Below are 22,213 nucleotides of genomic sequence, written 5' to 3' on the forward strand. Positions count from 1 at the left end.
TTTGGGAGCAGTGTCGTCACCCATAGGCACCCATTGCCCAGCTGCTCAGTGATACAGGAAAGCGCATGTGCTCTGAAGGTCCGGCGGAGCGCATACCAGAGCCGCCGAACCCAGAAGAGATGCCTAGGGAAGATGTCAGCTTCCTCAGCGGTGTCTGGGCGACCATGTCGGGGCTTCGTTCTAAGGTAAGTATTTCATAATGAGCTTATATGCGATGCATGCTAGCACATTATGCCTTTGTTCTGCAGGGTTTGTTTGTTTTTTTGAGGATACAACCGCTTTAAGGATTGGTAAGCTGCAATATATTTTTGTTTTTGGGTTTAATACTGAATTAACTTCCATGGAAGTGCCAGAGGCTGTTTGAAGTTTTATCACTTATCTGAAATCATCGGTGCTGATGCATATTGGTTGTTAGCGAAGGTTTTGCTGAAGATATGTATAGCACCTAATAGGGATTTGTGATAAGACCACAACCAGCCTGACTCAGCATGGTGGCTATCAGATAATGACTATAGAATTGAATGAAAGAGGGCTGGAAAGCAATGCACAAGCACCTCTGTAAGCCAGTAGGAAGCTTGAATTCACTAAATCATTAAACAGCCTGCATCGTGAGAAAGCATAAGGTTTGTGATATCAGTTTTGAGTATTAAAGCCCTACACCAGGCAACTAAAAAAACTTTCCCTTGCAGTGGGGCTGTGCTGGTGAGGTAATTTCCCCATTTAGTCTAAGGCAGTGGTCTGACTGTAGCCCGGGGGCAGGATATGGCCCTTTGTTTGCCTTTATTTGGCCATCAGGGCACTATTCCTCCCACTTTGCCAACTGACATAAAAAATGGGGCACAATTCCTCCCAATGACACCAAGAATGGGGCACAATTCCTCCCAATGACACCAACAATGGGGCACTATTCCTCCCAATGAAACCAATAACGGGGCACTATTCCTCTCACTGATGCCAACAATGGATGCACTATTCCTCCCACTGACACCAACAATGGGGCACTACTCCTCCCAATGATACCAACAATGGGGCACTATTCCTCCCATTGACACCAACAATGGAGCACTATTACTCCCATTGACACCAACAATGGAGCACTATTACTCCCATTGACACCAACAATGGAGCACTATTACTCCCATTGACATCAACTATGGGGCACTATTCCCCCCATTGACACCAACGATGGGGCACTATTCCCACCATTGACACCAACGATGGGGCACTATTCCCACCATTGACACCAACGATGGGGCACTATTCCCACCATTGACACCAATGATGGGGCACTATTCCCACCATTGACACCAACGATGGGGCACTATTCCCACCATTGACACCAACGATGGGGCACTATTCCCACCATTGACACCAACGATGGGGCACTATTCCCACCATTGACACCAACAATGGAGCACTATTACTCCCATTGACACCAACAATGGAGCACTATTACTCCCATTGACATCAACTATGGGGCACTATTGCCCCCATTGACACCAACGATGGGGCACTATTCCCACCATTGACACCAACGATGGGGCACTATTCCCACCATTGACACCAACAATGGGGTACTATTCCCACCATTGACACCAACGATGGGGCACTATTCCTCCCATTGACACCAACAATGGGGAACTATTCCTCCCATTGACACCAACGAAGGGGCACTATTCCTTCTATTGACACCAATGATGGGGCACTATTCTTCCCATTGACACCAACAATGGGGCACTATTCCTCCCATTGACACCAACAATGGGGCACTATTCTTTCACCATATACCAAATGTGGTGATGTTTATTCCCACTGATGCCAGGAAAGGTTTCCACTCCCGCTGGCCACAGTCCAGGCCTCCTAAAGTTGAAATGACAATAAACTGCCCCACTTTGTTTAGAAAGTTTGCAGACCCCTAGTCTAGGGGAACAAAAATCAAATTAACCAATCCTCTGCTCTTCCCCAAAGCTAGATCAGCCCCCACAGCTTCTTCTCCCCCATGCTCCAGCAGTCTAAGATCCTGACATCATTGATGACCAATGCAGGGTCCAAAGCCCTGAACTGGACGGTGTCAAGGGACAGTCCACCAGCGCAGCGTGAGGGAACACCATCTGCAGGGGAGTGGAGGGTCAGGTATACTGCTTCTCCTCTCCCTTGACTGAAAGGGATTATTTTTAATTTTTACAGATTTGGGCTTTAAAGCGGTAGTATACCGCTTTTTTTGACTTTTAACTATAGGTAAGCCTATAATAAGGCTTACCTGTAGGTGCAATTAATATCTCCTAAACCTGCACGGTTTAGGAGATATTACCACTGCATGCAGCCGCTGACGCGTGCGGCGCATGCGCTCTGAAGGTCCGGCAGACCTTCAGAGTTCCTTGCCGGGCATTGCCGGAAAATGACTCCCGCTCCCACAGTGGTGTCCGCGGTTCCGTGTCGGGGCTTCGCTCTAAAGTAAGTGTTTCATAATGAGCTAGTATGCGATGCATACTAGCTCATTATGCCTTTGTCTTGCAGGTTTTTTTTTTTTTCTTTCTTTGAGTTTACTACCGCTTTAATATTGTAAAAGATAATGTGGTTGCAGTGCAGTTATCAAAGAATTTGAGTTTTACTTCCTCTGTATTTGTATACGATATTTACTGCAATGCTTGTAGTTACTGTACCTTTGGCTTAGTTGTATTTCTTGAATTGTTGGCAACCCTTTGTTAATGTTTTTATACCTTTTACTTTTAATAAACTTTGATTGCAAAAAAAAAAGAATTTGAGTTTGTGCTTTACCATTAAAATTATAGTTTATTTTCTTTTTTTTCTCTCTTTTTTTAATCCATCCTTGGCAGTCTGCTAAATGATACGCAAAAATAAATATTGTTCTCTCCTCTTTAGAGTCCAAACCTTAAATACATTTATGAATATGCGAAATTCTACAACTTTTATAAAATAATTTATAATTCCAGCAGCAGAAAGAAAGTCACCAACACATGATAAATGAGGCCAAGCTTATATAAACCGGTAAACACATATGATGATCCACTCCACAAATCTTACAATTTTCCCAACAATGGACCCCCTGCTGAAAAAAGATAAAAAGCAGTTGAAGAGTTAATGAGCACTGATAGGCCTGTGTGTGTTCACACCTTTTTTGTTCCAGCCAAGGACATGATTTCTTTGCACAAAGTTCAATTATTCCAAGAGACACACTTAGCTCAGTTAAATGAATCATATTACTCATGGCAGGTAGATATCTATCACACTGCATAGCTCTAAATGAGGTGCAAGGTTCCCTAAGGTTATTACACAGATCAGGGGAAAAACTCTGCACTGTAATGTAGTATTTATAGGTAACTGTTCAGTACCTTTGTTGGAGCTGTGCCTTTATGCTGCATATACGTTCACTTTCTACACCTGAAATGTTGTACTGATTATTTCCAGCATCATGGGCACAAATGGGCAGCACCATGGATAGCACTGGATGGTGTAATGATCATATACAGTATAATGGAGTGCTATAAAAACTATGTTGGGGCTATTTAACACTACAGGCATCGATGAAAATTCATACTACATGTTCATAGTTATGTATAGATGTGGACAGTATCCAGTTCTCAGTCAGCACCAATGGACGGCTACAGTATGTCTGAAAACACAGACAGTGTATACCAATTTACTGTCCATAGTCACCATACACAATGCACTGTTTACATTCAGTGTGATGAGCAGCTACAGACAGAGAGTCAGTTCACTTTCATTTAGCATCACACTCAGATATGGAAAGCGTACTTGGCATGTTCACTAACATGGACATCTATGGACTGTGCAATGTGCATGGTAAATACCATGGACAACCATTGGGAGTGTAGACAATGAACCGTGCATAGTAAATACCATGGAGAACCAATAGGAGTGTGGATAATGTACTGTTCATGATCAATACCATGGACAACCAATTTGAGCGTAGACAATGCACTGTTCATGATAAATGTCATGCACAACCATTTGAAGTGTGGACAATGCACTCTTCATGGTAAATACCATGGACAACCATTGGGAGTGTGGGCAATGAACTGTGCATAGTAAATACAATGGACAACCATTGGAGTGTGGACAATGCAAGGTTTATGGTAAATACCATGGACAACCATTGGCAGTGTGAACGATAAACTGTTCATGGTAAATACCATGGACAACCATTAGGAGTGTGGACAATGAACTCTACATGGTACATACTATGGACATTTCTGAAGGAGAACAATACATTGTTGATAGGTTTCAATGGTGCTGAACATGAACAGTACATAGACCATATAGATGTTCATTGTCTAGAACAGGAATCTCCAAACTGCGACTCCTGGCCGAATGCAGCTGTTTGTTTGACTTTATCTGGCCCTTAGGGCACTATTCCTCCCATTGACACCAACAAGGGGGCACAATTCCTTCCACTGACACCAACAATGGGGAATCATTCCTCTTATTGACAGCAGCAATGGGGGAATGTGTTACTCGTGATCAGCACCACCTACATCCGAGGACAATGTACTGTGCATGTTGAGAACTGTGGGCAGCAAAGGGCAGAGCACTGTTGATGTGATGTGTGGGAGGAATAGTGTCCCATCACTGGTATCAGTGGAAGGAAAAATGCCCCATTGCTGCTGTCAGTAAGAGGAATGATTCCCCATTGTTGGTGTCAGTGGAAGGAATTGTGCCCCCTTGTTGGTGTCAATGGGAGGAATAGTGCCCTAAGGGCCAGATAAAGTCAAACAAACAGCTGCATTCGGCCAGGGGTCGCAGTTTGGAGATTCCTGTTCTAGACAATGAACATCTATATGGTCTATGTACTGTTCATGTTCAGCACCATTGAAACCTATCAACAATGTATTGTTCTCCTTCAGAAATGTCGACAGCTATAGGCACTGCACTGTTCAAGTCCGGTACCATGAACACTTATGAGTAGTGCACCATTCATGTTTAGCAACTTGTGGCACCTATGGAACCTATGGACTAAGTCCGGTTCATGTTCAGCTCCTTTGAAATCATTACACAGTTTATTTGTAAAGTTCAGAATTATTTGCATTCAGAACTGTGGGAAGCTCTGTGCACTGTATTGTTCATGTTAATGACCATGCACAACTATGGGCAATATTGGTTCATATAAGGACAATGGAGAGCTATGGGTAGTGCACTGTTCAAGTTCAGCATCACTGACACCTATGAACAAAGCATTGCTCAAGTTCATAATTGTGGACAGCTTTGGGCAGTGTACTGTTCCATGTTCAGTACCACAGCAGCTATGGGCACTGTACTGTTCCATGTTCAGTACCATGGCCAGCAATGGACAAGTCAGAGCTTGTTCCATGTTCAGTACCATGGCCAGCAATGGGCAAGTCAGAGCTTGTTCCATGTTCAGTACCATGGCCAGCAATGGGTAAGTCAGAGCTTGTTTCATGTTCAGTACAATGATCAGCAATGGGCAAGTCAGAGCTGTTCCCATGTTCAGTACCATGGCAGCTATGGGCAGTGTACTGTTTCCATGTTCAGTACCATGGCAGCTATGGGCAGTGTACTGTTTCCATGTTCAGTACCAAGGCAGCTATGGGCAGTGTACTGTTCCATATTCAGTGCCACGGCAGTTATGGACAGTGTACTGTTCCATGTTCAGTACCATGGCAGCTATGGGCAGTGTACATAGTTACATAGTTAGTGAGGTTGAAAAAAGACATCAGTCCATCCAGTTCAACCTATGATGTGTGTGTGTGTGTTTGCTTTTAACCGTACATTGTATACCCCTGTATGTTGTGGTCTTTAAGGTGTCCATCTAATAATTTTTTTATAACTATCAATGCTCCCTGCTGATACGACTGCTCGTGGAAGAGAATTCCACATCCTTACCGCTGTTACAGTGAAGAACCCCTTACGCACTTTAGGGTTAAACCGCCTTTCCTCAAGTTTTAGTGAGTGGCCACGTGTCTTATTGTATCTCCTCTCTCTGAATAGTTTGTTCCTTATGCTAGGGTCGCCAGTACAGTATTTGTACATTGATATCTTATCCCCCTCAATCGTCTCTTTTCCAGAGAGAATAGGTTCAGTGCTTGTAGTCTTTCCTCATAGCTGATGTCCTCCATTCCCCTAATTATTTTTGTTGCCCTTCTCTGGACTTTCTCCAGTTCCAGCACATCCTTCCTGAGGACCGGTGCCCAGAACTGGACAGCATACTCCAGATGTGGCCGGACCATAGTCTTGTAGAGTGGAAGAATAATCTCTTTATTTCTGGAGTGAATCCCCTTTTTTATACAACCCAGTATTCTGTTGGCTTTGCTTGCGGCGGCTTGGCATTGCATGCCACTGCCAAGCCTGTTGTCTACCAGTACCCCCAGGTCCCTTTCCATCCTAGACTCACCCAGAGGTTCCCCCCCTAGTGAGTAGCTTGCTTTCTGGTTTCTGGCCCCCAAGTGCATTACTTTACATTTTTCAACATTAAATCTCATCTGCCATGTAGTTGCCCACCCCGTTATTTTGTTCAGGTCCGCTTGCAAGGTTTCCACATCCTGCATAGAAGATATTGGCAGACCTAATTTAGTATCATCTGCAAATACTGAGATTGTACTAGATATCCCCTCCTCTAGATCATTTATGAATAAATTAAACAGGATTGGTCCCAGGACAGAACCCTGGGGGACCACACTTTCCACACCCGCCCAGTCCGAGTACTCCCCATTAATCACCACCCTCTGTTCTCTCCCCTGGAGCCAGTTCTCTATCCAGGTACTCACCTTATGGTCCATACCTACCTTCCTTAGTTTGTACAGTAAGCGTTTGTGGGGAACGGTGTCAAAGGCCTTTGCAAAGTCCAGATACACCACATCCACAGGCTTACCTTTATCTAAGTGGCAGCTCACTTCATCGTAGAAGGTTAATAGTAGATTGGTTTGGCACGAACGATTTTTCATGAATCCACGCTGATTACTACTTATAATACCGTTTTCATTACTAAAGTCTTGTATGTGGTCCCTTATCATCCCCTCCAAAATTTTGCAGACTACTGATGTTAGGCTGACCGGCCTATAGTTACCCGGGATATATCTCGGCCCCTTTTTAAATATTGGTACCACGTTGGCTTTTTTCCAATCAGCTGGCACCATACCCGTCTGTAAACTATCCTTAAAGATCAAGAATAATGGTCTGGCAATCACCTGGCTGAGCTCATTATGAACCCTCGGGTGCAAGCCATCCGGTCCCGGGATTTATTTATGTTAAGTTTCTCTAGTTTAGCTCTAAGTCTATCCTCTGTTAGCCATGGCGGCACTTCCTGAGGTGTATTATTTAGTTCGGCCTTACAAGCAAGGTTCGTGTAGCCCCCCGATTCCTTTGTGAAGACTGAAGAAAAGAAATTATTTAACACTTCCGCCTTTTCTCTGTCCTCTGTGGCCATTTTTCCTTTATCATTTATAGTTCCATGTTCAGTACCATGGACAACGATAGGCAAGTCAGAGCTGTTCCATGTTCAGTACCACGGCAGCTATGGGCAGTGTACTGTTCCATGTTCAGTACCACGGCAGCTATGGGCAGTGTACTGTTCAATGTTCAGCACCGCGGCAGCTATGGGCAGTGTACTGTTCAATGTTCAGCACCACGGCAGCTATGGGCAGTGTACTGTTCAATGTTCAGCACCACGGCAGCTATGGGCAGTGTACTGTTCAATGTTCAGTACCACGGCAGCTATGGGCAGTGTACTGTTCAATGTTCAGCACCGCGGCAGCTATGGGCAGTGTACTGTTCAATGTTCAGCACCACGGCAGCTATGGGCAGTGTACTGTTCAATGTTCAGCACCACGGCAGCTATGGGCAGTGTACTGTTCAATGTTCAGTACCACGGCAGCTATGGGCAGTGTACTGTTCAATGTTCAGTACCAAGGCAGCTATGGGCAGTGTACTGTTCAATGTTCAGTACCACGGAAGCTATGGGCAGTGTACTGTTCCATGTTTAGTACCATCGCAGCTACAGTATGCTCAGTATGAAGTACAGCTACAGGCTGCACTGTGCATGTTCAATGTCAAAAATATCTATATTTAGTGCCTTGTTCATGTTACAGCACCCGTGGCACCTGCGGACTATGTAGTGTTCATGTTTAGCTCCACTGACATCATAACAAAACATATTTGGAACGTGCAGAACTATTTGAGTTCACAACTGTGGGTGGCTACGTGCACTGTATAGTTCATGACCAGAACTATGAGCAATGTTCATGTGAGGACAATGGACAGGTATGGGCAATGCATAGTTCATGTTCAGTACCAAAGACAAGAATGTGCAGTTCACTATTCATGTACAGTATATAACCATGGACAGCACTATTGTGCTGTTCGTGTGCACTGCTATACCCTAAAGCCACTCTCATAACCCTACTTGTAACCCGAACACTGGAAAGCTAACCACATACTAACCTCTAGTACACCAGGATGCTACACTGCAGACTAAGATTTTCTATCCCTAAATCAAACAAAGTATCCCCCTAAGTATAAAATCAGAAGTGTAGACAGCTATGATCGGTGCACTGTTCATGTTCAGTACCATGGACAGCGATAGGCGAGCCAGAGCAATGTTCAATGTTTAGAACAATGGACAGCTATGGGCAGTTAGGGCACTGTTGGATGTTATTAGTACATGGACAGCTATAGGAAGTTATGGCACTGTGAATGTGCACCAATTGTGGCCCCTATGGGCTATGTTCAGCTTCACTGACATCATTACCCAATGTACTTCTAATGTTCAGCACTGTTTACAGTTAGAACTGTGGGTGGCTATGTGCACTGTATTGTTCATGTTTATGACCATGCAGAATTATGGGCAATGTTCATGTGACAATAGATAGCTATGGATAGTGCACCATTTATGTTCAGTACCAAGGACAGCTATGGGGAGTGCACTGTTCTTGTATATGACCATGGACAGCTATGAACAATGATATTTTACTGTTCATGTGCACTGCTCTACCCTAAAGCCACCCTATAACTAACCTCGTCTGTAATCCTAACATTGGAAAGTTAACTCTTGTTTGCACACCAACGTCTAGCATAGTGGTCGCCAAACTTTCAGATAACTCACAATTTTGAATCCCACGGACCACTAACATGAATTTTACATGCCTTATACACACACAATGCTCCAGTTCTCTGCCTCCTTCCCCCTAGATCACACTGCTGAATTACACACACAATACTCCAGCTCTCTGCCCCCCTCTGCCTTGATCAAACAGCTGCCTTATACACACAATTCTCAAGCTCTCTGCCCTCCTCCCCCTTGATCACACTGCTGCTTTATATACACAGTGCTCTGGCTCTCTTCCCCCCTTCCCCTTGATCACACTGCTGCCTTATACACACAATGCTCCAGCTCTCTGACACCCCCCCCCCCGCATCACACTGCTACCTTACACAGACTCATCATTGAATCTCCCATCCTTATCCAGCCATGTTCTCTAGCTCTATGTTTCTTCCCACCGTCTGTGATCAGTGCTGCCATTAGAAGTCCCCAACACTGGACACAACATTGGGCAGCATACATCCGCCACAGTCTTGATTTGTGGTAGATCACCCTGGGACCAACCCAATTTTCTTGTGGACCATCAGTGGTTCAAGGACCACTGCTTGGCGACCCCTGCTCTAGTACACTTGGATTTCTACACTGAAAGATAGCAACACTGGGACCCTGATGCCAGTATCTGCTATTTCTATGAACTGTTCATATTTATCGCCATGGACAACTATAGGGAGTGTATTGTTCATAATAATCACCATGGACAGCTATAGGCAGAATATTGTTCCTGGTCATCACCATGGACAGCTATAGGCAGTGCATTGTTCCTGGTCATCACCGTGGACAGCTATAGGGCAGTTTATTGTTCCTGGTCATCACCGTGGACAGCTAAAGGCAGTTTATTGTTCCTGGTCATTACTGTGGACAGCTATAGGCAGTCTATTGTTCCTGGTCATCACTGTGGACAGCTATAGGCAGTCTGTTGTTCCTGGTCATCACTGTGGACAGCTATAGGGCAGTTTGTTGTTCCTGGTCATCACGTGGACAGCTATAGGCAGTTTATTGTTCCTGGACATCAACGTAGACAGCTATAGGCAGTTTATTGTTCCTGGACATCACCGTAGACAGCTATAGGCAGTTTATTGTTCCTGGTCATCACCATGGACAGCTATAGGCAGTTCATTGTTCCTGGTCATCACCATGGGCAGCTATAGGCAGTTTATTGTTCCTGGTCATCACCATGAACAGCTATAGGCAGTGTATTGTTCCTGGGCTTTACCATGGACAGCTATAGGCAGTGTATTGTTCTTGGTCATCACCATGGACAACTATAGGCAGTTTATTGTTCCTGGTCATCACCATGGACAGCTATAGGCAGTTTATTGTTCCTGGTCATCACCATGGACAGCTATAGGCAGTTTATTGTTCCTGGTCATCACCATGGACAGCTATAGGCAGTTTATTGTTCCTGGTCATCACCATGGACAGCTATAGGCAGTTTATTGTTCCTGGTCATCACCATGGACAGCTATAGGCAGTGTATTGTTCCTGGTCATCACCATGGACAGCTATAGGCAGTTTATTGTTCCTGGTTATCACCATGGACAGCTATAGGCAGTGTATTGTTCCTGGTCATCACCATGGACAGCTATAGGCAGTTTATTGTTCCTAGTCATCACCATGAACAGCTATAGGCAGTGTATTGTTCCTGGGCTTTACCATGGACAACTATAGGCAGTGTATTGTTCCTGGTCCTCACCATGGACAGCTATAGGCAGTTTATTGTTCCTGGTCATCACCATGGACAGCTATAAGCAGTGTATTGTTCCTGGTCATCCCCATGGACAGCTATAGGCAGTGTATTGTTCCTGGTCATCACCATGGACAGCTATAGGCAGTGTATTGTTCCTGGTCATCACCATGGACAGCTATAGGAATTGTTTGTTTTCAGCACCATGGACAGCATATGTAATTTATTGTTCATGTTCAGCACCATGAACCAGTGTTAATTTAGTCAAAGAAAATATTATCATAATTTCTCAGCTGCATGTTTTCAGTGAAAACTAAATGAAAATAAAATTCAAATTTTGTCAAAATACAAAAATTGTGACGAAAATCAATTCCAATTGTCGCCAGTGAACGAAAACAAAAAATGTGAGGGAGGGACATTTACCCACCTGAACTACCGCTTTCCTTGGAGCTCTGCCTGTCTAGTAAAGCCCAAGCCCCCTTGACAAGCTGTATTAGCTGAGAGACCCAGGCTCCCTCTGCCCGCTTCCTGGTAGTTCTGGAACAATGCCCTGCAAACCAAGTGGTGGGGGTTTCCCCTCCAAGCAAGGTAGCTTAGCACCATGTAAAATAACAACTTGCTTACTGGGCAGTGGGCACCTCAACTCCCTTCCTGCCCAAGCCAATTTTCAGCTTCCAGTGCTATCACTTTGTGAATGACAATTGCGCAGTTATGCAACACTGTACCCATATGATTTTTTTTTTCATTTTTTTCCCCACAAATAGAGCATTCTTTTGATGGTATTTAATCACCACTGGCGTTTTTCTTTTTTGCTAAACAATAGAAAACACAGTTTATCATAGTTTGTTCTAAAAATTTTGCAAACATGTAATATTTTTCCTTCATCGATGTGCGCTGATGAGGCTCCATTGATGGGCACTGATGAGGCTGCACCTATAGTGCTGGCTATTAGTGTCCCCTACCAGTGCCTGATAGGTGGCACAGATGAGGCACTGATGGGCACTAATTGGCAGCACTGGTGGGCAATGCTTAGCAATACTTATGGTCACTGGTAAGTGGCACTGGTAGGATGGCGGTGACTCTCCATGTGTGGGACCGGTGTCTCGTTTACACAAGCCGGTGATCTGCTTTTTTTTCCCTCTTCACGCTGTCAATGTGAGGGAAAAAAAAGCCAATTGCTGGCTTCTGTTTACATCAAGTGATCAGCTGTCATTACACTCCCTCACTCCCATTTACTTCCCCGTCCCCACTACATGTTCTTAGATTAAAATGAGATTGGAAATTCTACAGAAATGCTTAAATATTGCATTACAATTTACCTAAACCCATTCAATTTTATTTGACTAAAATGTACTGGAAATTTTAGTCAACTAAAATACGACCAAAATAATTCAGATGACTTAACTAAGACTAAAACTAAAATAGCATTTTAGTCTAAAGACTGGGTGGCTTATTTACTAAAGGCAAATCCACTGTGCACTGCAATTGCACTTGGAAGTGCAGTCACTGTAGATCTGAGGGGAAGATCTGAAATGAGGGGAAGCTGTTCTGATTTCTATCATCCAATCATGTGCAAGCAAAAAATGCCCTTTTTTTATTCTTCTTGCATGCCCCCCCTTGATCTACAACAACTGCACTTCCAAGTGCACTTTCAGTGCACGGTGGATTTGCCCTTGGTAAATAAACCCCTATGACTAAAACTGAATTAAAACTTGACATCAAATTGAACACCATGGAAAGCAGCAGACATGTCATATTCAGCACCATGGCCAGCAGCAGACAGGTCATATTCAGCACCATGAACAATAGTAGACAGGTTGTATTCAGCACCATGGACAGCAGCAGACAGGTCAGATTCAGCACCATGGACAGCAGCAGACAGGTCAGATTCAGCACCATGGACAGCAGCAGACAGGTCAGATTCAGCACCATGGACAGCAGCAGACAGGTCAGATTCAGCACCATGGACAATAGCAGACAGGTCATATTCAGCACCATGGACAATAGCAGACAGGTCATATTCAGCACCATGGACAATAGCAGACAGGTCATATTCAGCACCATGGACAATAGCAGACAGGTCATATTCAGCACCATGGACAATAGCAGACAGGTCATATTCAGCACCATAGACAGCAGCAGATAGGTCATATTCAGCACCATAGACAGCAGCAGACAGGTCATATTCAGCACCAGGGACAATAGCAGACAGGTCATAGTCAGCATCATGGACAGTAGCGAACAGGTCATATTCAGCACCACAGACAGCTGCTCTGGGTTCTAGGACAAAGCTGGGCTAAACTGATTTCATTGCAGTGAAAGTCCCATAGACTATTGTCTAACATCCTTTGCAGTGTTAGCTTAATGCCAAAAAAAAAAAAGAGAAGAAGATCATATATATATATATATATATATATATATATATATATATATATATATATATATATGAACAACAAATGCCAGCATACCCCCATGCCTCTACCATCATGCTGGTTATTGTAGTTCCTCTGCAGCAGGAGGGAGACTCATTGCTCATACCGGATATACTCTCTTCCCTTTCACATCCATAGGAAACAAATAGTAAGAAATATTCCATTTTGGAGTACTTTATTATAAAACAATCATTTTTAATAGAATACATAGGGGTGGAATCCCTTATACATGAACAGATTGTGCTTTTCCCTTCCTTTCTCCTTGTCTGTTTCACTCTCTGACCACCTCCGAAAATATCACCTCATTAGGGGGTTAAGAAATGGATGTCACCATCTCTGTATGTCAGTGAGATCTCACGGAGCGCAGCTTTCCGGTTGTTTTCAATGTATTTCTAAGTGGATGATGAAGCTGGGGGTGGATTGTTGATTGCGTGCGCTCGTGTGTCTGTTTGTCTGTGGAGGGGGGTGAGTAAAACAGTTGTTTGGCCTGTAATACACTCAGAATATTCACATGTGGTTTGAGCCTTTGTTATAAAAGAATGACCTAAATCTGGAAAACCACACAGCCTTTCTCCTATGAGACACAAACCTTAGGGCAAACCATTCTGGAAAAGACCCCCTCCCCATCTATTGACTTTATTTAAAAAAAAAAATACCCTTGTTCTATTATTTAAAGAGATAAAGATATCTACGAAGGATATGCAGTTGTTTTATGGTGCCTGGAATTCTTGGACTAAATACCAGAACAACGCAGGTCAAGAACATGGATAACTAGTACAGCATAAAACAATGTTCTGCATTCTTGTGTCAGTTCTTGTATAATGTGATCTCGACTGCTTTAACATTTGGTATTCTTTAATAAAATGAAGAAAATGTAAAAACTGACCTATATCAAATAATAATTCACCAAAGCTCTAAATTCCTTTCTCACCTGGCGTGTCAGAAGAATCATGACACAGTTCCGTTCACACCTATGCAGGTGTGATTGTGATAATGCGTGGGTGCTTTGGTGCAAGTCGTTTAGGGCAGCCTATTAATTTCAATGAGCTGCCCTATTTTTGCCACAATTGCACAAAAGAAGTGTGGGCAATTTTTTTTAATCACATTGCACTACAATGCATGGCAAAAAGTTACCATGCATGCCATAGTGTGATTTAGCACACATGTATTGGCTGGTGGCATCTGGGGTGCTATTGAGATTGAATGGCACTAAAGAGCGCCTACCAGGAAATAGCATGTCATCATGCTCTGAGGGAATGCATGTAATATTGCACATGTTCCCAAGTTGCATCCCTGTCAACGTAGCCAAATGAATGAACTGTATTGAAATTAAGAGTTTGTTCACACTAATGGTTGAGAGGCATTTTTACCTCCCTTCCTTTAGCGCCAGAGGCAGTTGCTGGGGGTGTACACATGCTGCGACAGGAATTATACCCCATGTCACTTTCAGCAGGAATAGCAGAGTGTGACACATTTAAGTGAAAAGTGCCACTCTGCAAACACCCTGAAACCACGTGCAATGCGTGTGGAGCGGCTCACAGCAGGGGTCCGGTGCGTCCCTGTTCACCATTTCAGAACCGTTTTACGTCTGAATTTTTGGCTGAATTTAGACGTGAAACGGACCAGAAGACGCACAGGACTCCTGTGCAATTAACTCCGCAGCTGTCTCTGACCTGTGTGAACCAGCTCCACTGAGAGCCGATCACAGGCTCCTGACATGCAAATTGGATGTGACGTTGAGGTTACGCTGAATAAATAGATGTCCAACATGTCATGCTTTAAAATTGCACACGCTCGTGGAATGGTGCCAAACTATGACAAGTAAAAATATCCGTAGGCGACATTTAAAAATTTCTACAACTTACCCGTTTAGAGTTACAGAGGAGGTCTAGTGCTAGAGTTATTGCTCTCCTTTAGATGTTTGCGGCGATACCTCACATGTGTGGTGCGAACACTGTTTACATATGTGGGTGTGACCTATGTATGAGTCAGGGGCATAACTACAGGGGTTGCAATTGCAACCGGGCCCCATGCTCCAGGGGGCCTGTGCGGCTCCCCTGTACACCTGGATAGGAGGGGCGGTGGGGACAGCATGTAGAGAAATCACTGTCCTCCTTTTTCCTCCTGTAGCTGCAGGAGGAAAATGGAGGAGATTGGTTCCTCTGTATGTTGCCCCCCGCCACTCCTATCCAGTTCACTTGTGTTCTGCTGTGTCTGGGCCCCTGTGTGCTCCCCTGGTCCCCCTCTACTGTGCTCCCTTCCCTCTCCTGCCGGCTGCTGCAGGGGGTGTGTCACAATAGAGAACCAGGAAGGGGGTCGATAAATATGTAATTTACCAGCTCCTTCCTTTTCTGAATGGACAGAGTCATAGTCAGTGACATTGTAAAAAAATAAAATAAAATGATAAAAAATAATACAATTAAAATACCAAAAAATAAAAACTACTACATCAGTGGGTGAACTTCCAGGATCGCAAAGGTCACACTTGTCACCGGGCCCTGGCATTCCACCACCGTGGGGAGGCCCCAAGATGGCAGGAAGGGGCCCACTGCAGAACTTGTGAAAGGGTCCCGCTGCAGAGCCGTAATAAAGGGCCCCCGCAATGAGAGTAAAGGGCCCCAGGATCAGTGGGAAGAGTCGCAGGCTTGAAGGGAAGGGCCCCGGCCAGGGGTCCCTTCAGGGTTTCTTGCACCGGGGCCCTGAAGGTTCTAGTTAGGCCTCTGGTATGAGTTCACCACTGCGTATGAGCACATGGGACGGGCGCTTTAAAAAATTTTTAATTTTTACACTGTTCCTTGAAAAATATTTTTTGCATCACTTTTATTGCTATCGCAAGGAATGTGAACGTCCCTTGTGACAAGTCCTCTTTATGGAGAGGCCCCAAATCTCACCTCTACCCATAAAAGCAAAAAAAAAAAAAATGTGGCCGGGACTGGAGAATGTCACCATGGTCCTCCTAGGGCATGAGCGGAGGCCATCTTTCCTTCTCTCATCTCTGTGCCAAGCCTCCGCCAGCGCCGGATCCGTTTTCGGGCTTCCCGATCCCAACCAGGACCTGAGGGGTTAGTTGAAGACCCCTCCGGCCACTTCTAAAAGTGACCCAGTGGCGAATCCGCCACTCAGACCACTTTTATGAGAAATACTAGCGCCCGAGGGAAAAAAATGATGCCAGGATTACGTATTTTCCCAGTTAGGCGGTCGGCATGTTTATATAATGTATATACACATTTATGTGTATAAGTCTGTATTTATGTTTGTATAGTAAGATTATCAGTAACTAGTATAATATATTAGAATTATTCATTATTGTATAATTTTAGACTAATGGGAAGCTAGATAATTTATGGGGTTAAATAAACTGGTACTTCTTACCACCCTTTCTGGATATGTAAACCAAAATATTTTGTTTTGTTAATAGTTTTATGTTTGTTTGTTTTTGTGTGTGTGATTATTACTGTATGTTTGCTATTTCTTCTTTATGTTTATATTTTTAATAAACTACTACTAAACTAAGTGGATACATGAATAAACTGAAACTCCCCATATACAGAACACTATACTCACAGCTGATCCAGAGGAAGGCAAACAAATCCCTTAAAAAGACAGAGCTTGCCATCTCTGAAGATCACACTAAAACATTTCCAGTGTCTAATGATCATCTAGTAAGACCTGAATACATCCAGCCTGCCTTGCAATGCACATAAACATGAATTCCCCATTAACAGACGTGCACACATTAGACCCCACGCACATTAAAAGCCTGAAGATGTCTCCTCCCCTGCTATATTGACAGTGTTCAGCTTCATATACCCCAATGTTATGAACCATTCACACCTACCTATTCATCATCTCCGTTATTACTCCACACATACACTGCGTATTAGACACAGGCTCTTCATGTCCCAGATTGAACATGACATTCTCATTCATTTCAAAAGGTGCAACAGCCCGAGGACAATCTCGTGAAGCACTGACCATGCCCTACAAGACATCTTTATAGAAGACCATGCATTAGCATTTATATTGTCCCAGATACACTACATATCATTTTAAAACCATCAATGTGACCTAGCCTGATAGTCAAAGACACTGTGTTAGGAAGTAGAACTACAAGTCTAAGTGTGCTATTGCTGGAGTGTCTATAAATCTCAGCATTCATTATTCAGTTGGATCTATAGCAGTCTCTCATATATCACAGTATGCGGTGTAGAGGAGGATATTCTATATCAAGACTCCACATATCAGTAGGTTGTATAATTGACCACTATACACCCTATAATATACATTCCAGCAGACATTTTTCTGGTGGACCCTCCTTATCAGCGTCACTGTGTAATCCTATATGCATTATATAGGTGGTTACCGTTTCTAGAAACCAGTATATGCTGTATAAAACACCTCTACATTTCCTGTATATATATATATATATATATATATATATATATATATATATATATATATACACACACACACACACACACATACATATATGTATATATATACACATGTATACCTATACACATTATATATATATATATATATATATATATATATATATACAGCCTTCATATACTAAGAGACTATATACCAACACACATTAAACCCCTTTCACCAGACTTTATACACAGTCCTCCTTTATAGTACCCTGTTTAACCAAGTACATACTGCATAGGTGGACAATCTATATCAGCAGACTATATTCCAACGATTTGTCATAGTAAGTACCCTATATAGAAAGAAAGATATATATATATATATATATATATATATATAATTTATAGCATGGCCTACTCTACTTAGAGATAATATACATATACCTACCACCAGAAGGCAATGTGCTCTGATACACAGTTTGAATAGTCCTCAACCAACAAAGATGACATATCCCAATGCAATCAGCATGAATGGTCCTACTATGCATTGCACAGCAGTAGACAAAACATTGTATCAGTCGACCCTCTGCTCCCAAAAGGCAACATATTCCAGGATGCACCATAGATAGCTCCTCTACCATAAGAGGATATACCAGAAAGTACTGTGAAGGTGGCTTCTCCACCACTAGAAGATATACAAGAAAGTATAGATATAATAGAAAGTATTGTGGAGGCAATTTCTCAACCACTAGAATAACCAGAAAGTATGGTGGAGACGATTCTTCTACCACTGGAAGATATACAAGAAAGTATGGTGGAGATGATTCTTCTACCACTAGAAAATATAACAGAAGGTATTGTGGAGGTGGCTTCTCCACCACTAGAATATATACCAGAAACTACTGTGGAGGTGATTCCTCTACCACTAGATGATCATATAATATAATGTATTGTGGAGTTGTTTCTTATACCCCTAGATTAAAACATATAACGTACTAATGAAGGTGTCTCTTCTTTTACTGCAAATAACTATAAAGTAGCGTGAAGGGGGTTCCTCTACCACTAGAAGACATCATAGAACGTATTGAGAAGGTGGACCCTCTATCCCCAGAACTCGGGGCATCCCAAAAAAATAGGAAACATGCACTATTTATTGGTGCACCACACATTCTCTGAAGAGATTACAAGTCAATATGCACAGGTGGACCACCAAATAGGGGGACCCCCATTTCCCTAGAGACACCATAAGGTAGTATGCACTATAGCTTGACTCCTAAGCCTTACAAATAATGAAAGCTGTTATGCAGCATAGTTGGACTAAATGTGCCAATAAACAAATACCAATATGCACTACAATTACACTTCCTAACCCCAGAAGACAGTAAATATTATCATGCATTATAGTTGGTGGTACCCCCATTGTATGATCACATTCTCCAGCATGTACTATAGGTGGTCCCCGTATGGACACATTCCTCCATATGTACTTTAGATAGTGTAATATGATAATATGTGAGGCCCCACATGATGATATGTACTATGTGAGGCTCCACCATTATAGGGATGTATTCTCTAATATGTATACAGGGGAGTCCCCCCCCCCCTATTCTCTGGTATGTACTAGAGGTGGTCCCCCCCTATCCTCAGGTGTGCGCTATAGGTGGCCCCCCCTATCCTCAGGTGTGCGCTATAGGTGGCCCCCCCTATCCCCAGGTGTGCGCTATAGGTGGCCCCCCTATCCTCAGGTGTGCGCTTTAGGTGGTCCCCCATCCTCAGGTGTGCGCTATAGGTGGTACCCCCCTATCCTCAGGTGTGCGCTATAGGTGGTCCCCCCATCCTCAGGTGTGCGCTATAGGTGGTCCCCTATCCTCAGGTGTGCGCTATAGGTGGTCCCCCCTATTCTCAGGTGTGCGCTATAGGTGGTTCCCCCTATTCTCAGGTGTGCGCTATAGGTGGTCCCCCCTATCCTCAGGTGTGCGCTATAGGTGGTCCCCCCTATCCTCAGGTGTGCGCTATAGGTGGTCCCCCCCTATCCTCAGGTGTGCGCTATAGGTGGTCCCCCCCTATCCTCAGGTGTGCGCTATGGGTGGTCCTCCTATCCTCAGGTGTGCGCTATGGGTGGTCCTCCTATCCTCAGGTGTGTGATATGGGTGTTCCTACCATTCTCAGGTGTGTGATATGGGTGTTCCCCCCATTCTCAGGTGTGTGATATGGGTGTTCCCCCCCATTCTCAGGTGTGTGCTATAGGTGTTCCCCCCCATTCTCAGGTGTGTGCTATAGGTGTTCCCCCTATTCCCAGGTGTGTGCTATAGGTGTTCCCCCTATTCTCCAGAATGTACTATGGGTGTTCCCCCTATTCTCCAGTATGTACTATGGGTGACCCCCCAATTCTCCAGTATGTACTATAGGCGACCCCCTATTCTCCGGTATGTACTATAGGTGACCCCCCTATTCTCCGATATGTACTATGGGTGACCCCCCTATTCTCCAGAATGAACTATGGGTGACCCCCTTATTCTCCAGTATGTACTATAGGTGACCCCCCTATTCTCCAGTATGTACTATAGGCGACCCCCCTATTCTCCGGTATGTACTATAGGTGACCCCCCTATTCTCCGATATGTACTATGGGTGACCCCCCTATTCTCCAGAATGAACTATGGGTGACCCCCTTATTCTCCAGTATGTACTATAGGTGACCCCCCTATTCTCCAGTATGTACTATAGGCGACCCCCCTATTCTCCAGCATGTACTATAGGTGACCCCCTATTCTCCGATATGTACTATAGGTGACCCCCCTATTCTCCAGTATGTACTATAGGCGACCCCCCTATTCTCCGGTATGTACTATAGGTGACCCCCCTATTCTCCGATATGTACTATGGGTGACCCCCCTATTCTCCAGAATGAACTATGGGTGACCCCCTTATTCTCCAGTATGTACTATAGGTGACCCCCCTATTCTCCAGTATGTACTATAGGCGACCCCCCTATTCTCCGGTATGTACTATAGGTGACCCCCTATTCTCCGATATGTACTATAGGTGACCCCCCTATTCTCCGGTATGTATTATAGGTGACCCCCTATTTTCCGGTATGTATTATAGGTGGCCCCCTTATTCTCCGGTATGTATTATAGGTGACCCCCTATTTTCTGGTATGTATTATAGGTGACCCCCCTATTCTCGGGTATGTATTATAGGTGACCCCCCTATTCTCCGGTATGTATTATAGGTGACCCCCCTATTTTCCGGTATGTATTATAGGTGGCCCCCTTATTCTCCGGTATGTATTATAGGTGACCCCCTATTTTCTGGTATGTATTATAGGTGACCCCCCTATTCTCGGGTATGTACTATAGGTGGCCCCCCTATTTTCCAGTATGTACTATAGGTGACCCCCCTATTCTCCGGTATGTACTATAGGTGACCCCCTATTCTCCAGTATGTACTCGGATCGGGTCCCCCACCTTTCAGGATGAGCTCCTCGGTGTCCTTGTCGAAGCCCTCCCGGTGACATCTCCTCCACAGGCCGGATACGGTGGAGTTGAAGCGGCGGGTGCAGTGGCTGTCCAGGGCCAGGTAGGGGCGGGGGGAGGGAATCTCCCGGTGCCGGTTTTCCCGGGGTGACACCTCCCCCACCCTGGAGATCAGGCGGACTCCTCTGGACAGCGGCTCTCCTCCGCGGGCGGTCCGGGTCCGTGATTTCTCCCCTCGGAGGGGGAGGTGCTGTCCCGGGGTGTACATGTATCCCGGATCGTTCCTCTTCCCCCCCGGCTTCCTGCACCGGTCCCGGTGTCTCCGGGCGTCCGTCTCATACCAGTGATCGGTGCTCAGGGCCACCGCCAGGAGGGCGAGGGCGGCCAGGGCGAGGCACAGACCGGCACCGGCCAGAAGCCTCATCACACCGGAGAGGAGAGGGGATCACACCCCGGGCACCGGCCTCAGCCCGCAGATCTCCGAGCACTGAGGATGGAGAGGAGGGGGGGGGGGGGGGGAGGGGAGGAGCCTGGAGCCCCAGCACATGGATCAGCTATACACCCGACACTGCACACCCGGCATATGGATCGGCTGTATACCCGACACCGGGCATAAAGGATCATCATACACCCTGCACCGCACACCCGGTACATGCATCATCATACACCCGACACTGCACACCCGGCATATGGATCTTCAAACATCCGACACTGTACACCCGGGACATGGATCATCATACACCCGACACTGCACACCCGGCACATGCATCGTCCATACATCCGACACCCAGTAAATGCATCACTGTACACCCAGCACAAAGATCACCATACACCCTACAAATGGATCGTCCATACACCCTACACTAAATACTCAACACATCAAGCATCCCATCATTCACCGACACCTGTCCATCCCATCATTCACCGACACCTGTCCATCCCATCATTCACCGACACCTGTCCATCCATCATTCACCGACACCTGTCCATCCCATCATTCACCGACACCTGTCCATCCCATCATTCACCGACACCTGTCCATCCCATCATTCACCGACACCTGTCCATCCCATCATTCACCGACACCTGTCCATCCATCATACACTGACACCTGCCAATCCATCATTCACCGACATCTGTCCATCCATGAT

At 44.8% G+C, this 22,213-nt stretch overlaps 1 protein-coding gene across 1 annotated transcript in view; it reads right to left on the bottom strand.

The window, feature by feature from the left end:
* LOC309565028 (transmembrane protein 178B) overlaps positions 1 to 21,577 on the bottom strand; it is a 115,202-nt gene extending 93,625 nt beyond the window's left edge. The window contains exon 1 of the mRNA XM_082269763.1: positions 21,054 to 21,577. Coding sequence (XP_082125889.1) covers positions 21,054 to 21,486 — 433 coding nt within the window. The 5' untranslated portion in view covers positions 21,487 to 21,577. The remainder of the gene's footprint in view (positions 1 to 21,053) is intronic.
* Positions 21,578 to 22,213: the final 636 nt, after the last annotated feature.

The sequence above is a fragment of the Pelophylax lessonae genome (assembly GCF_965119305.1).
Source record: "Pelophylax lessonae genome assembly, chromosome: 10".
NCBI lineage: Eukaryota > Metazoa > Chordata > Amphibia > Anura > Ranidae > Pelophylax > Pelophylax lessonae.